The sequence below is a fragment of the Mustela erminea genome, chromosome 10, assembly GCF_009829155.1.
Source record: "Mustela erminea isolate mMusErm1 chromosome 10, mMusErm1.Pri, whole genome shotgun sequence".
NCBI classification, from domain to species: domain Eukaryota; kingdom Metazoa; phylum Chordata; class Mammalia; order Carnivora; family Mustelidae; genus Mustela; species Mustela erminea.
Genome location: NC_045623.1, coordinates 93,199,692 through 93,215,630, shown reverse-complemented (window position 1 = coordinate 93,215,630; position 15,939 = coordinate 93,199,692). Strand labels below are relative to the sequence as shown.

At 50.3% G+C, this 15,939-nt stretch overlaps 1 protein-coding gene across 1 annotated transcript; it reads right to left on the bottom strand.

Annotated features, from left to right (window-relative positions):
- Positions 1-793: 793 nt before the first annotated feature.
- On the bottom strand, positions 794-13,545 carry LACTBL1 (lactamase beta like 1). Its single transcript, XM_032302981.1, has 7 exons — positions 13,482-13,545; positions 10,993-11,102; positions 9,031-9,188; positions 7,804-8,039; positions 4,646-4,751; positions 2,664-3,685; positions 794-829 (listed from the first exon to the last, which is right to left on the bottom strand). Exons 1-6 carry the CDS (start codon positions 13,528-13,530, stop codon positions 2,704-2,706), a joined length of 1,641 nt encoding a protein of 546 aa, XP_032158872.1. The 5' UTR covers positions 13,531-13,545; the 3' UTR covers positions 794-829; positions 2,664-2,703.
- Positions 13,546-15,939: the final 2,394 nt, after the last annotated feature.

Sequence of the window (15,939 nt, the reverse complement as noted above, 5' to 3'; positions counted from 1 at the left end):
GAGGATGAAAAGACAAGCTGCCAACTAGAACATATTTGCAAACTAGGGCCTAGTATCTGGAATGTATAAAGAACTCTCAAAACTCAACAATTTCTTAAAAAGTCCAATCAGGAAATGGGCAAAAGACACAGAGACATTTTACCAAAGAGGCTATACGGATAGCAAAAAAGTACATGATGGGGCGCCTGGGTGGCTCAGTGGGTTAAGCCACTGCCTTCGGCTCAGGTCATGATCTCAGGGTCCTGGGATCGAGTCCCACGTCGGGCTCTCTGCTCGGCAGGGAGCCTGCTTCCCTCTCTCTCTCTCTGCCTGCCTCTCTGCCTACTTGTGATCTCTATCTGTCAGATAAATAAATAAAATCTTTAAAAAAAAAAAACTTGTTCAAAAAAGTACATGAAAAGAAATTCAATCTCATTCATTATTAAGAAATTAGAATTACAAAAACAATGATAGTGACAATACCAAATGCTGGCACAGATGTGGGGAAACTAAAAAAAAATATATATATATATATATATATATGCAGAAAACTGGTTCACTCTATATTGCCAACCAGAATATAAAATGGTACAGCCACTCTGAAAAACAGTTTGACAAGTCTCTTAAAAACAAAACAGAACAAAAGCAAACAACTCCCATTCACCTCCTCAGTTGCACTCCTGGGCATTCATCCCAGAGAAATAAGAACTTATGTTCACACAGTTACCTGTAAACAAAGGTTCATAGCAGCCTTATCCTTAACAGCCTAAAATTGGAAACAAGCCAGATGTCTTTCATCAAATGAATGGTTAAATAGACTGTGGTCCATCCATACCGTGCAATCATTAGTCTACAACAAAAAGAAAAATGTTGTTGATACTTGCAACAACTTGAACAAATCTCCAGAGGATTATGCTGAGTTTAAAAAAAAAAAAACTCCCCAAATTACACACTATATGACTCCATACCTATAATATTCTTGAAATGGAAGAATTACAGAAATGGAAACCAGATTGGTGGTTGCTAGGAGTTGGGGGGGGGGGGTGGGTTGGTAAGCAAATGGGCACAGTCAGAGAAGGGCAACAAGAGGGATTCTTGCCCTGAGGAAAATATTCTGTATCTTGACTCTATCAAAGTCAATTACTTGCTTATGCTATTGTACTACAGTTTTGCAAGATGTTTCCATTGGAGGAAACTGGGTGAAAGATACATTGGTTATTTCCTTCAACTGCATGTGAACCTATAATTGCCTCAAAATAAAAAGTTTAATTTTTAAAAAGACATGCAAAAGACAAGCCTAAATTTTATATTAGATCCAACAGGCATAAAATTCATCAAGATTTTAAAACTTTAGCTCTTCACCCACTTCTCTCATTAAGAGAGAAACTGGAAAAGCAAACCAAAGACTGAGGGAAAATATGTATAATACCCGATCTGACAAAGCGTTTGTATCCAGAGCATACAGAGAACTTTTACAATACAAGAAATACAATACAATTAAAACCGTAGTGAGATAGGACTTCGCAACGGCTAGCATGCCTAAAGCTGAAAAGTCAGAGAGAAATCAAAGCATGTATTCACAAAATGACTTATACAGAAATGCTTTTTCCCAATAGCCCAAATCTGGAAACAACCCGAATGTCCATCAGCAGGTGAATGGATAAGCAAATGTGATACACCCATACAATGGAATGCTACTTAGCAAAAAAAAAAAAAAAAAAAAGGAACAAACTATTGATAAACACAAAAACATGGGTGGACCTCATAAACATCCTGAGGAGGGGCACGCGGGGGGGGGGGGGGTTCCAATTATATGAAATTCTAGAACAGGCAATGAAATGATTCCATTTATATGAAATTCTAGAAAAGGCGAAACTAATCCATTGTGCTAAAAATAGATCAGTAGTTGCCTAGGGCTGGGTGCAGCGGAGGAGACTGACAGCAAAAGAAGTTTGGGGGACACTGGAAATTTCCCATATCTTGATAATAGTGGGCATAAATATCTGTCAAAATCATGCCTAATATGTGCATTTCATTTTATGTAAATGTATATAGATCATACAAATTAAACCTCAGTAGGGTTGATTTTTAAAAGACAAAATACAAGCCCATGTTTTGTCTTATATTCAACAGATACAAATGTACTCTGGGGAGGAGGGTGGCTCAGTCCGTTAAGCAGCCCACTCTCGATTTTGTCTCAGGTCGTCAGATCGAGTCCCACCTCCCCTCGGGCTTAGCCTAGAGTCAGCGTGAGATTCTCCGTCTCCTTCTGCCCCTCCCCCTACTGGCTCGCTCTCCAATAAATCTTTTTTTTTTTAAGATTTTATTTATTTATTTGACAGACAGAGATCACAAGTAGGCAGAGAGGCAGGCAGAGAGAGAGAGAGAGGAGGAAGCAGGCTCCCTGCCTCGCAGAGAGCCCGATGTGGGGCTCGATCCCAGGACCCTGGGATCATGACCTGAGCCGAAGGCAGAGGCTTTAACCCACTGAGCCACCCAGACGCCCCTCCAATAAATCTTTTAAAGAAAGTACGCTGTCAGCTTGCTATGAATGTTTCTAAGTGCGTACTCTAAATGTCTCTACTTAACTCTTCCACCCACCCCCACCCCGGCATAACGAACAGTTCAAAAGCCAGCTGGGGTCGGCTTCTCCAGAGCCACCTCCGCAGCTCCACCTTCCACACCTCGAGGAAGGGGGAGGCTCAGGAGGGCCAGAGCCCCCCGTCACTGGGGCTGGAACACGGGCCTGCGCTGCAGCCTCAGCACCCGGTAGGTGTTAAGGCCCGGCACGTCGAAGCCCGGGGACAGCCCGTGGCGGTCCACCGGGTAGAAGCGGACGAGCTGGCCGTGCTGCGCCTCGAGGGAGAGCCAGGCGTCGCCGAGCGGCAGCGCGCACGGGAACTCGCGCGCCACGTGCAGCTGGAAGACGCGGCCGCGCAGGTGACGCAGCGTCAGCGTGCGGAAGGCGGGGGGCACGAGCGCCTCGACGCGCGGCCCGAACTGGCGCAGGCGCAGCTCGCCCGCCGGCCCGGGGTGCACCTCGTAGAAGGTCTTGTTGGCGAAGGTGAAGTAGCCCACGAAAGGGCGCGCGCTGGGCGGCGGCGCGGGGCGGGGCTCGGCCTCCCGGAGGGCCTTCTCCATGGCGGGCAGGAGCACGTCATAGGCCTGCGCCACCAGGTCGCGCCCAGGAGGCCGCGGCCCGGCCAGCAGCAGCACGAGGCCGAGGCGCAGCGGCGGCACCAGGGAGAAGGTGGCCGCGTAGCCGTCCAGGTCGCCGTCCTTGCGCACCACGCGGTAGCCCCGCTGCGCGTGGAACTCCCACGGTGTGCCCGTCTCGTTGGCGAAGTAGGCGCCCGAGCAGGCCAGCAGCGGCGCCAGCAGGGTCTTGGCCGCGTCGGGCCGCAGGAGACGTCGGGGCCCGCTGCCCAGGAGCACCATAGCCAGCTTGGCCAGGTCGGCGGGAGTGGAGTACATCTGGCCGGACGGCCGGTACCAGCCCAGGTCGTAGAGCGGCGCGGGCCGCCCGCTGCCGTAGAAGCCGGCGGCCAGGCGGGCGCGCACAAGGGGCGTGAGGTCGAAGCCCGTGTCCGCCATCCCCAGCGGCTCCAGCACGTTCTCCGCGATCCAGCGTTGGTAATCGCCTTCAGCGGTGTGCGCTGCCAGGACGTGGGCCAGAAGAGAGAAGGCCAGCGTGCTGTAATGGCACCTGGAAGAGGAAGGGTGGAAACTGGGATGTGGCCTTGGAGGAGTGTCTCCAGGCCCTAAAGAGCCCCGCGCCACCTGCTCAGACTGTCTGAAATGCCACCAGAGTTTCGTTGGACTGGATGGGGTTGAGAAGAAACCTGCTTCATTGCATCCCCGAAGGTCAGACTCAACAGCGACTCTAGAAGTCATTGAATACAAGTCATTATCCTACATCTGGGAAGACTAAAGCCCAGAGATGGGCAGAGAATTGCCCACTGGCACAGGGCAGGTTGGGGAAGAGTTGGACTCAGCGATGCCCCTAAGAGAGTGATAAAACAAATCTTAGTTCTTTACACTTTAGTATGATTTATTTTATCTAATGGAAAACTAGAGACGATTGTAGGGCAAAAATGACAGGGAACTCCTAGCTCAAGTATAACAAATAGGAGGCAGGATTTCACCCCATCCTTCTCCCAAACTCTACTACTCCCAAAGCCGGGGTGAGGGGGAGGGCTGGGGGGTGGGATTTGTTCAGTGGTCACCCCAGCCATCCACTCCCTGTCTCATCAACATTTCATTTATTTCCATTATGGCACTTGGCAAAATCTGTATTTCCCTCGTTTATCTGTTCACTGATGAAAATATCCGGTGTTCACTCAGAACAATGTACACTTGGCGAGGAGCAGCCTGGTTATAATGTTCCCTGCCATATCTCAATAGCCAGGTGCTGTATCTCAGTTGAGTAGATGCTCAATGAAAGCTGAGTTGATGAATCGACAGAATACGGAGTTCACACTAGATCTGGGCCCAGCTTCCCCATGCCTTGTTGTGCCCCCTGTCTGGGCCTCTCCGCCCAGCTGTGGAACAGGGAACACATTCAGGGATCCCTGTTTAGGACAAGGTGATACAGACTCTGTCCTAGGAGGGCTATGTCACCTTGGGTGGTTCCTATTTTTTGTGGGGCATCAGACACACTCCTCACCTGGTTCCCGGGTCTGCTACCAGGACGTCATCCTTGAGCAGGCTCAGGGCCTCCTGGGTGCTGCCCGTCCACAGCAGCGAAGTGGATCGGAGCCTTCTGGGCAGCCCTGCAGAGGAGCATGGATCAGACCTGCTGGGCCAGCTGATCGTGGGATAGTGGATCCCTGGGTGCTCTCCCTCTCCCACCTTCCATGAACTGAGAGGTAAGGACCACAAAATCACTTAAAAAAAAAAAAAGTCTATCCTGGACTCTAATCGTGCCTGAGTTTTATTGGGCAAGTCACTTAACCTCTCTGAGCCTCAGTCCCCTCATCTGGAACATGAGGGAAATAATTTCCTATATCGTTGGGATCATGGGAGGATTAGTTGAGATAAAATGCTCAGCATGGGTCTGGTCATAGCAACTGTTCAAAAAATAATTGTTATCATCCACCATAGAAGTTTGAGTCCACCAAATTCTTGAGGTCAGTACCCGAGCAGGTTTTGTGGAACCAGTTCGCTCCTCTGCCCACTTGGAATTTTCTGTTTATTGGATGCAACAAATATGGGAAGGGTGACAGGACTGGGATTCTTTCCATGCTTCCTCTCTAGTTTTCAGGCATCCCTTTTGTTTCAAGGACTGTTCTGGAAACTGGGGGTTCAGTAGTGAGCAAAATAAAGTCCCTGCCCACATGGAATTTCTATTCTAGTGGAGGGGACAGGCAAGAAATAAATATTCATCCTGTAGAGAAAAATAATTGTGTGTAAGAAGGGAGGGATTGTTATTTTATCCAAGGGTATATCAGAGAAAGGCCTCGGAGAGAAGGTGACCCTTGAGCAGGTGAGAGCTGTGTGGGGAAAGAATGTCTCCCACAGAGGGAACAGCTAGTGCAAAAGCCCTGAGGCAGAAATGCCTTGGCATGTTTGAGGACCAGTGAGGAATAGCCCTTGTGGCTGAAGAGGAGTGAGAAGGGGAGGACTTTGGAGCTGAGACATGACAGGAATATGCCACAGGGTGCTAGAGGACACTGGAAGGACTTGGCTTTTCCTCTGAGTGGGATTTGACCACCACAGGGGTTTTGAGCAGTGGAGTGATGTGATTTGACATATAGTTTATCAGGATTGCTCCAGTTGCTGTTTGAAAACAGACGTTGGGGGTGAGGGGGCGGAGGGAGGAGCAGTGGCAGAAGCAAGGAAGCCTGTAAGGAGACTTGAAAAATCCATGTTTAATGGATGGTGACTTAGACTCGGACGCTAGCAGCAGAGTGGTTGGATTCTGGATATATTTTGAGTGGGGAGCCAACAGAATTTGCTCCTGGAGGAGATGTAGAGGGTGTGGGGATTGGAGGTGTCCGGGTGACTCAAAAGGCTTTTGGGTTAAGCAGTTGGGAGATGGAGTCTTGGTCCTGGGTTTAAGTTCCGACTCTAGCACTTCTTCTCTTCTTTTCTTTCTTTCTTTTTTTAAGAAGAGGAGGGAAGGGCAGAGGGAAAGGAAAAGAGAATCTTTAGCAGGCTCCATGCCCAGCGCAAAGCCCAACATGGGGTTTGATCCCACAACTCTGAGATCATGACCTGAGCTGAAATCAAGAGTCGGACACTCAACCTCTGAGCTACCCAGGCGCCCCCTGACTCTGACACTTCTTGCTGTGTGGCCACAAACCATGTACTTTACCTCTCTGAGCCTCTACTTGCTCATCTTTAAATGGGCTGAAGCACTTGCTGTGGTGTTGTGTTGAGGTGAGGTGTTAGAAGGCTTAACTTGGAGAGGGGATGAAAAGCTCCAGGAATGGGAGAGAGCTCCAGATAACAGTGAGAGTCAATCACAGAAGACTTTGAGAGCTTAGAATGGAGTTATGCAGGCAGCCGTTGCTCAGCTAGTCCCTTGGGACTGTAGGAGAAGACATGTGGGATGTTTTAAAACTAACCAAGCACAGGGTGCTGGGGTCCTTGGGTTTATGGGTAAACAAGAAGCCACAACACAGCCCCTAGAGGGAGCCCTGGAGTCAGAGTTCTAACAACACCCCCCCAACCCCCACCTCCCCCTTCCCCTGGAGGATTTAACAAGAGCCTAAGCTTCCCAGGCTCCTCACCTGCATGGCCCCTTCCAAGACCTGTATCTAATTTTGATTTTGTAACAATGTATTCTTAAAGAGGACCCCAGGGTTATATCCACATGAGGCCCCACCAAACATAGGTCCAACCCTGGCTATAATAACCAAAGCTACATTGACAAGGGCCTGCTGTGTGCCAGGTGCCCCGCTAAGTGTTTTACAGTCATTAGCTCATTTAATCCCCAGGAATAATGTAACCCACACTCATTTTCAGAGGAGAAAAGTAGGGCTCAGAGAAGTTCAATGACTTGCCAAAAATCAAAGAGGGCAGAGATGGAATTTCAGTGCTCATGCCCTTAACGACTGGGTCATTCTCCCACAAGAAGACTGGTCCTGGGGCACCTGGGTGGCTCAGTGAGTTAAGCATCTGCCTTCGGCTCATGTCATGATCTCAGGGTCCTGGGATGGAGCCCCTCGTCAGGCTTCCTGCTCAGCAGGGAGTCTGCTTCTCCCTCTCCCTTTGCCCCTCTGCTAATAAATAATACCTTTAAAAAAAAAAAGGGGGGGAGAAGAAGGAGAAGACTGACCCTGTCCTGCATGAGCTACTTCCGGTGGCTCCGTCCTCTCGCTGAGCCTTGGGTACACCATCAGGGCTCAGAAGTGATAACCAGCCACATCCATCAACCGAGACTTCAGGCCATTTGAAATGATGAAATGGCTGGTATGTGTATATTCATATAGTTTATATAAGTGTGTCATGTAATATGTACATTGTACTTTCTTACACATACACTTTCATACACCCATTTGCACCCTATGTAGTGTATATTGTTTTATCCATTCATATGGTAGCATATGACATGTTGTTTGAGCTTTTTTGTCCCACTTAAATTAACATTATATCTTATTCCATCTCGTAATAAAGAACATTGTTACCCCTTTTTTCTCGGGCTGCATCTTATTTGATTGTATAGCTCTCTCCTAGGTTTTTGAGCCATTCTCCATTTGTAGATATTCCCCGGCCTGGCATGGGGAATGGGTGGGATGGCCAGGCTGGGTGAGGGCCTGCTGCTCGGTTCCCGCACCTGAAACAGTTTGGGTTGAGCTGGGAAAGTTCAGAGCTGCTCACCTGAGAGCTGGCTGGCCATCCTTCGGAGGGTGACCGGCGAAGGCCTGGGGGCTGGGCCCACCTGCTCCAGCCCATCCATCAGGCTCTCTTCAGGGGCTGATGCCATGCCCAGCGGGTTGTTAATGGTGAAGGTGCTGGCGTACCTCTCTAGAGGGTCATCTAGGGAGGCCACGATGCCCTCCTCCCACAGCCGGTACAGCATGAGGACTGGAAAGATCTTGGAGATGCTGGAGATCCTGGACAGTGTTAAGGGCACAACTGTGCAGAGGACATGCAGTTGGCCCTACAACGCACCTCCACCCTGCATCCCCACCCCCCAACTTTCTAGAGTTCTAGGAAAGCACCGAGTCTACCCTCCCCTAGTGTCTCAAATGGAAATTCACCAGCCTCTGTAAAACTGCCATTGGGATGTTTAAGAACATACCACAGTGGTGGGGGCACACTCCTGACCTATCCCCATGCTAGCCCTTAACCCAAGCCCTTCCCAATCTGGGACAAACGTGAATTGGGCTCATACCTCTGCCTCACACTGGCCAAGTGGTCTTGGGCAAGCACTAGATCTCTCTGAGAGTCATTGTCCATTTCATAGGTTGTCGTAAAGATTGAATGAGATTGGGCACGTAGAGTGCTTGGCAGCATACCCGGCAGGTATGTACGTGTTCAGTAAGTGATAGCAAATGTAATCGTTGGCCCGGTGCCTGGCACACCAGGTGCAGTGTGATTGGAACCCCTGACATCCTCGAAGTATCTCCGGGAGTGACCATGTTCACTCTGCATGGTCAACTTTAAGGATCTCACAGGCAGCTCCTCAGAGGGGAGACTCTGGCTGTGGAGCAGAGGGTCCCACGTTTCTTCCATCTGGACCACTGCTACTGACTGACAGGGACCTGGGGCAAGGGGCCAGGAACTGGTTATAGTCCCTTTGTGGCAGATAGAAGGGCAGGGGGGAATGGGACACAGGGAGTCTTTTCTAGTTAGGAAGGTTTGGGGTTAAGGGCTCTCCAGAAGGGATTCCTTCCTGACCTATTATCCCTGTGGTGTGATGTTGGGCACTCTCTGGTTCTCTCTGGACCTCGGTCTCCTCATCTGTAAATTGTCAGGACTTAATAACAGCCCTGGCATCTTGGACCCACTGTCATGATTCTCTTGAGTCCCCCTACCTCCTAGGTCTCCCATGTCCTCCCATCCCTGCCACCCTCCAGAGGACTCGGTGATCACCCAGCTGACCGGTACATGGTGTACTCATTGGGGGGCCCAGAGGCTGGGTCTGAGCCATTCTTCCTCCCGAAGTTCCCAGTCCAGAGCACAGTGTCATTGTGGATGACCACGGCAGACATGGCAGCCAGGCCCGGGGCAGACAGTGCCTGACGCAGGATCCCGTCCACCTTGGAGGAGGAGAGCAGGAGGCTCAGAGCGCAGGTGCAGAGACACCCCTGACTTGTTCTGCACACCCGGCCCACTCCCACACCACCCCTGGCCCACAGCAGCCCCGACCTGGCTCCCCTCCGTTCTCTCCCCACTATTGCTGGAGCCTCCGGACCTCTGGTTCTCAGAACCCCCCCTGGCATGGGACCCCCACCCACTTGCAACCAGACCAGCTCCACTAAATGTGTTTTCTGTGTAGGGCTTCCTCATAAGATTTCTGTTCAAAGAAATATTACTTTGGCAAAATGCAAAAGGAGGAAGGGGTTAAACTACTAGTCTAGTTGAACCCTGTGATGCCCTAGAACACCTCCAGGAGGCCTGTTCTGACCCCCTAATGGTGGAGAATTCATGATAGAGGGTGCACAGGCCCTCTCTGAACATTGACTGAAAAGACATTGTTTTCAATAATGAAATGCAGTGCCGGTGAGAACTCCTCTATCTGTTGGACACTTGGCATGTGCCAGGCATCATATAAAGTTATTTTCACGCATTGTCTCACTTAATCCTCCTAACAAGGCAGTGCTCGCTTCTCCCCATTTTACAGATGAGAAAAGTGGATTCATGAGACCCGAAGTGGCTTGCGCAAGTGGCTAATGGTTCGTGGAGTCAGGATTCAAAGCCCAAGCGAACTCTAGCCCTTGCTCCTAATTCACAGCCAGACCACCCGCCAAGCGGCTTCGCAGATCAGGAGCTGAGCTCTGTCCACCTGGGGTTCCCAGCCCAACGCTAGCTTTGCCTCCATGTGCCTCGGTGTCTTCCTCTGTAGACCAAGGCTCAGGTTCACAGAAAGAGGTCCCCAGACACTAGGTGCTCACTAGAGAGCAGCCATGGGGATCGCTGGTGCTTTGTTTCATTTCCTGACTGTGACCCTGGAGCCCTGCCTCCTCTCCGTCACTAAACTTTTCACATATTTGCAGGCACTGATGGTGTCTCTCTGTGCTGGCCCACGCCTTCTCTCGTGTGCACATCTGTCCCTTCCACCATCCCAGATGACAGCGTCACATCCCCACGCCGTGCTGCTGGTTGTAGATTCCCAGTCGTGTTTCTCCTCTGTGCGTGTCTCCTGAGGTGAGTGACCTGGGAGTGGGGTCTGACGGGCACAGACCAGCGCCGGCCAGCAGCCCCGTCTCGTGTTGGCGACCACGTATTAGCAGCACTAACAGTTACGCTGTAGGGTGTGTTTAAGGATATGGCCCTGGTCTCCAGGGGTTGGGGCTCTGTCTTCCCCGCACATCCCCTCTCCCTCCCCCACCTCTGGCCCCACCGGCCTGAATTGCCCTGTAGCTCTCTGTGTGTGCTTTGCCCTCACTCCGCTGCCCCTGGACCCTTGCATGTGCCGGCCCCTCTCTCCAGAGTACACGCTTCGCTCCCCCAAGCTCCCTTACTATAAAAATGCTTATCATCTGGGTATCTTCTACTTGTTCACATCTCAGTGTAGACACCACTGACCCCAGAGCCAATTCTCTGTACCCCATAGTTCCTAAACTTTCCCTACCCTCACTCTCACAGACCCCCCGCCCAGTTATCGTTGTTACTTGTCTTGACTATTCTGTCCCTTCCAGACTAGTACTTCTTTACAGCAGGACAGAACCTTCTTCCTGCCGTCTCCCTGGTGCCTAACACAGAGCAGGTGCTCAAGAATTGTATGTTGAATGAACGAATGATTGAGAGAGTGAATACCACTGCCAGTGCCCAGAACGTGCCCTCCCCTTCACCGCCCAGGCCTAGCCCACACACCCAGGTCCCTCTTGGATCACCACTGACCTTTTCCAGGGCCTCCTTCAACACAGGGAGGGGGTGAGCCAGGGGCACAGGCTCCGGGTGCCGGGGACACATCCTCACAGGGGCAGAAGTCACCTCTGGTCCCAGGGAACCTGGAAGGAACATCACATGGTGAGCGGGAGACAGAGATCAGGATAGGAGTCCCGGGGTCACCCTAGAAGAGATGCGAAGGTGGCAGCAAAGGCCAGAGCCATGCCTCGGGACCAGCCCTCCCAGCTGGCAACAGCCTCCCCAGAAGACAGGGGGCACAGTGACCTAACATGGGCAGCGAGAGGCAAAAGGCAGAGTCTCCCTGGGAGAAGGGATAGTGCCACGCCCACCACATGATGACTGGCCTTCAAAATGCCAATCACACCACAGCCCTCAGTTGGCAGCCCCTGTCTCTTGCTTGACCAGCTTCCTCCCTCCATGTAATCAGCTGACTTAGAAAAGTCCTGGCTCCTCGGGTCAGGTTCAGCCACATCTGTCTGTTTGTCTCCTTCTCTAGTTCTGATTCTGTATTTGGGTGGAGAAGTAGACTTGGGCTCTACTTGGGCTTCAGGCCTAAACCATAGGGGACAGTGCCTTCTGTCACCAGAGTGGTGACAGGGATAGCTGCTCTAAGTCGCATTCTGCTTTGGTTCAGGTGTATGGCTTCCTGGGGACCTCGGGGTGGGGGCGGTGGGGGGAGGGGGAGGTGTGGACCCCGGCAGGACAGGATTCAGGCTGAGAGATCATCATAGCGGCCCCAGACCTCCCCCTCAGCCTCGAAAAAGTGTAGAGTAGGATTGTATAAGTGCCCAGAGGAGCGGCCGTCTTCTTGAACCCTCGCACTGCCTCCTGAGACTACCGGGACTTGGCCCTGGCCTTGAAAGAGCCCAGGATAGACTAGCAGCAGAACCGCCAGCAAGCCCTCAGAATAAGGAGAAGGAATAAATCACTTTGTTTGAAGCCAGTAGTTTTGGGGGCTTACTCAGCATTCAGTAAGTGATAGGGTCCCAAACAGAAAAATGACAAGCCTGAAGGAAACTCTCTCAACAACGCTCTGACACAGGTCTAATAGCTGGAGTAGGGAGGGCTCAGCCAAAGCTGGAGTGTCACTGGGGTGGGACCCTGGGGGGGCTGGTTCCTCCAGCCCTGCATTAATAGGCACAAAAGGTCACGTGAGAATCTTAAAATCCAGTTTGAGGGGCTCCTGGGTGGGTCAGTCGGTTAAGCGTCCAACTCATGATCTCAGCCCAAGTCTTCATCTCAGGATCATGAGTTCAAGCCCCATGCTGGGCCCCAGGCTGGGTATGGAGCCTACTTTTTAAAGAAATTCAGTTCTGATTCAGTAGATACGGGGTAGAACCAGAGCGTCCTCATATCTAACAGGCTGTCAGGGGGTACCCACACGAGGGAGAGTGCTTAGATCCCCATGCTCAGCAGACCCAAACAGGTCCCTGAACCATTTGCTTCCCATTCAGAACAAATTAAGGAGAAAATTTGAGAGCATGCATTTAGAAATTTCGACAGCAGTTTGATGGAGTAATTTTGTGTTGAATCTTAAAACTTGGGCTTCTATTTTATAGTCTTTTTTTTTTTTCATTTAATTTCTCTCTTTTTTTTTCACTTAATTTCATTTGTATCTATTTATAGTCATCCTGGTTTGCTTTGGGCTGCTAGTTTGTTGGTATAAGAAGCATGGCCCTAGAGGACAGGCTGACCCACCTACTCGGGGACTGTTTGCTTAAGGGACTAAGAAGCCTCGATAAAGGAATTTACTCCAGAAAGAACAGGTTGGGGTGGGAAAGGAAAAACCAGCAGGAAAATAAAAGGAGCCATTTCTGCACAATTTCCACGGGACTCTTTAGGAGTTCAGACCACCTCCCTGAGGCCTGGATATCTGTAACATGACAGGAATGGAGCGAGACATTCTCTGGGTTTAGCGGAGAGCTGGGGTTCTGGATGATCCAGGATCCCCGCAGGATGGAGGTCAGAGGAGTTGCTATAGCAACAGAAGGCGCAGTGGGCATTACCAGCAGCAGTGACTCATTTGTCAAGCCTTGACCAGCCCCTGATGGAGAGGCTCCAAGAAATGGCAGCATCTCTCCATTTCTTGGACACCTCATTGTTCCTCCCAGGGTCTTAGATACAGCTAGGGGAGGATCTTTAAAGGTGGGTAGGGCCCGGCGATCCTACCATGAGGGCTGAAGACCAGGCGAGAGAAACTCTGTTTGCACATATTGGAGGATCCTGAGTTTTAAAGCCACACTAGGTAGTTTAAGGAAACCCGAGTGGCATTGGGATCCACGAGAGCATCAACACACAGAAAAGTCACAGAAGTGGCCCAAAGATACACAGCTAGGGAGAGTCGGAGTCCTAATGAAAGCCAGAGCTTCTGGGTCTAAATCTTGTGGCCTCGCCCCTACACCTTCAGATCAGGATCGGCAGCTCCCAGCCCACAGAACCCACAGGGGTGGGGAGCAACCCAAGGCTGCGGGTGCACTCACTGGTCTTCAGTTTGGGAAGGTGGTATTGCCACAGGAAGCAGCCAGTCATAACCACAGAGAGCAGGAAGAAGAAGCTGCAGGAAGCTGGGAAAAACCACTTCTTTTTCACTCCTGGCAGGCGGGGCGGCCGCCCCACCTAGAAGGGGAAGGACACAGGTTATAGCTCCCCCAGCAGTCAGCAGGACCCCCACCGTGCCTTAGGTTCACCCAGACATCACAAGAGCCCACAGTTTGGGGGAAATATCACACCTGTAGAAGCAAGGTCCTTCCCAGTATGACCCCTTCAACGGGCGGGCCACACGTGTACCTCTGCACCTCTGGGCCTTTGCACAACCTGTTTCCTCCGCCAGGTATGCCATCTCTCTCCTGTGTACTTAATAAAATACCTAAGACTAACTGAAATGCCACCTCCTCCATGAAGCCTTCCCCAACCGTCCTCATCCAGGTCCCCTCCACGGCCCTTTGTACAAATCTCCATCGTGATACAAGTCCAACTCCATAATACAACAGTTGTTGGACTACTATGATGTTCCTAATGGAGTACGAGTTCTCCAAGGGCAGGGCTGGAGTTTGTTAGATCTTAACATTTTACCCTATTTTCCTCCTATCTTTACACTTTAAAAATGACCATGTCAGTTACTTGTTTAGTGTGTGGTCGTCCATCCTGTGCCCTGTTTGTCCCACCTGCAGACTCCGCCTCCTCCCTTTCTTCCCGGATGGAGGGCGCATTCTGATCCCGCGGTTGGCCACTGCCAGGATGTTCTCATTCGTTTACTCTGCGTTTGCATCTGCAAACAGCGTGTAGTATCGCTTTGCACATTTTAAAACTCCTGTAAAGTATATCCTACTGTATTATCCTCCTTTTTCCCAATACAATGCATGTAGCTCTGGGTTGTTCACTTCAACTTCTGTAGAGCATGCTGCTGTACGAATATACCTCAAAGTGTACTAGTTAGACCATGGAGGCCTCAAAAACATGCCTCTTTTCTGGCGCTTTGAGTGGCCCAGTCCATTAAGCATCTGCCTTCGGCCCAGGTCATGACCCCGGGGTCCCGGGATGGAGTCCCAGGTTGGGCTGCCTGCTCAGCAGAGAATCTGCCTCTCCCTTTCCTTCTGTGTGCCCCCCCCCAACTGGGTGCTCTATCTCAGATAAATAAGTAAAATCTTTTTTTTTTTTAAGTGCCTATTTTATGCATTTGAGTAGAGCACTGTGGCTGGCCGTGCAATTTCTGAGTGGCACAGTGTGGCCCTTTCCAGCTTATCTGGATACTGTCCAGGCTCTCCGGTGCTGTCATTCCAGCTGGCGCTCCCACCACCTGTGATTCTCGTTGCTATTTCTCATTGAGAAGGTTGACCACTTTCTCCTGAGTGTACTGTGTATATTTCGGTTTGCTTCCCTGTGAAGGGACTGTGCTGATCCTTTCCCTGTTTTTTCCTATTCAATTTTCTTTATGTATTAGAGTTCTTTGTAGGTTCTGGATACTCTTGCTCGTGTTTTGTCTTTTTACATTGTCTTTATGATAACTTGTTGAGAGGCAGAATAGTGTAGTGGCGAATGCGTGGCCAGATTACCTAATTTTGAATGTCAGTTCAACCACTTCCTGACTGTGTGGCCTTAAGAGGGTCACTTACCCTACTGTGCCTGTTTCTGCACCTGTAAAATGGAAATGATAATAGTGCTTGTCTCATAAATTAGTAAAGATTTAGTGAGTTAATATATATGTAAAGTAGATTTTGTTTGACACAGTAAGCTCTAGGAGATACTATTGTTAAATAGAGGGCTTTGGGGGGGTGCCTGGGTGGCTCAGTTGTTAAGCATCTGCCTTGGGCTCAGGTCATAATCCCAGGGACCTGGGATTGAGCCCCTCATCAGATTCCCTGCTCAGTGGGAAGCCTGCTTCTCCCTCTCTGACTTCCCTGCTGTGTTCCCTCTCTTGCTGTCCCTCTCTGTCCGTTAAATGAATAAAATCTTTTAAAAAAAAATAAATAAAATAAGGGCTTTTAGTTTTGGTTTTGGCTCCTGCCAATCAAATCAAATTCATCAATATTGTCTTTTTTGTTTGTTCTCTGTGTGTGTGTGTGTGTGTGTGTGTGTGTGTGTATACAGAGGTTGTAAATGTGGATTTCTAGACTTTCATACACAGAAATATTTTGGGTTATGGTATAAAGAAGAAATCTAATTTTGTTTTTTCCATGTGCATAATCAGTCATCTCAGCGCCATGTATCACATACTCCAGTCCTGTCCCCCACTGGCCTCTGTGTCGTCCCTGAAACACACCAAGGGTCTGTACCTACCAATGCCTGCTTTGTAGGCTCTGTTCTGTTAGGGTCTCACTGAGTTGCAATTCCTTGCCTCTCCGTCCAATCCCACACACTTTTCCATGAGGAAGGAAGCTCAAATGCTGAGCCCAGAACCATGACACTGTCCTACAGGAAACAGTCCGGCTGGAGAGGCTT

What these genes read in the sequence shown, in the direction of transcription:
- LACTBL1 (XM_032302981.1), bottom strand. Translation starts at nt 13,530, where the DNA reads ATGACTGGCTGCTTCCTGTGGCAATACCACCTTCCCAAACTGAAGACC. An exon ending in CCTTCCCAAACTGAAGACCA is followed by an intron (nt 11,103 to 13,481) that starts GTGAGTGCACCC and finishes TGTTCCTTCCAG; the next exon opens with GTTCCCTGGGACCAGAGGTG. An exon ending in GATGGCCAGCCAGCTCTCAG is followed by an intron (nt 4,752 to 7,803) that starts GTGAGCAGCTCT and finishes GCTCCTCTGCAG; the next exon opens with GGCTGCCCAGAAGGCTCCGA.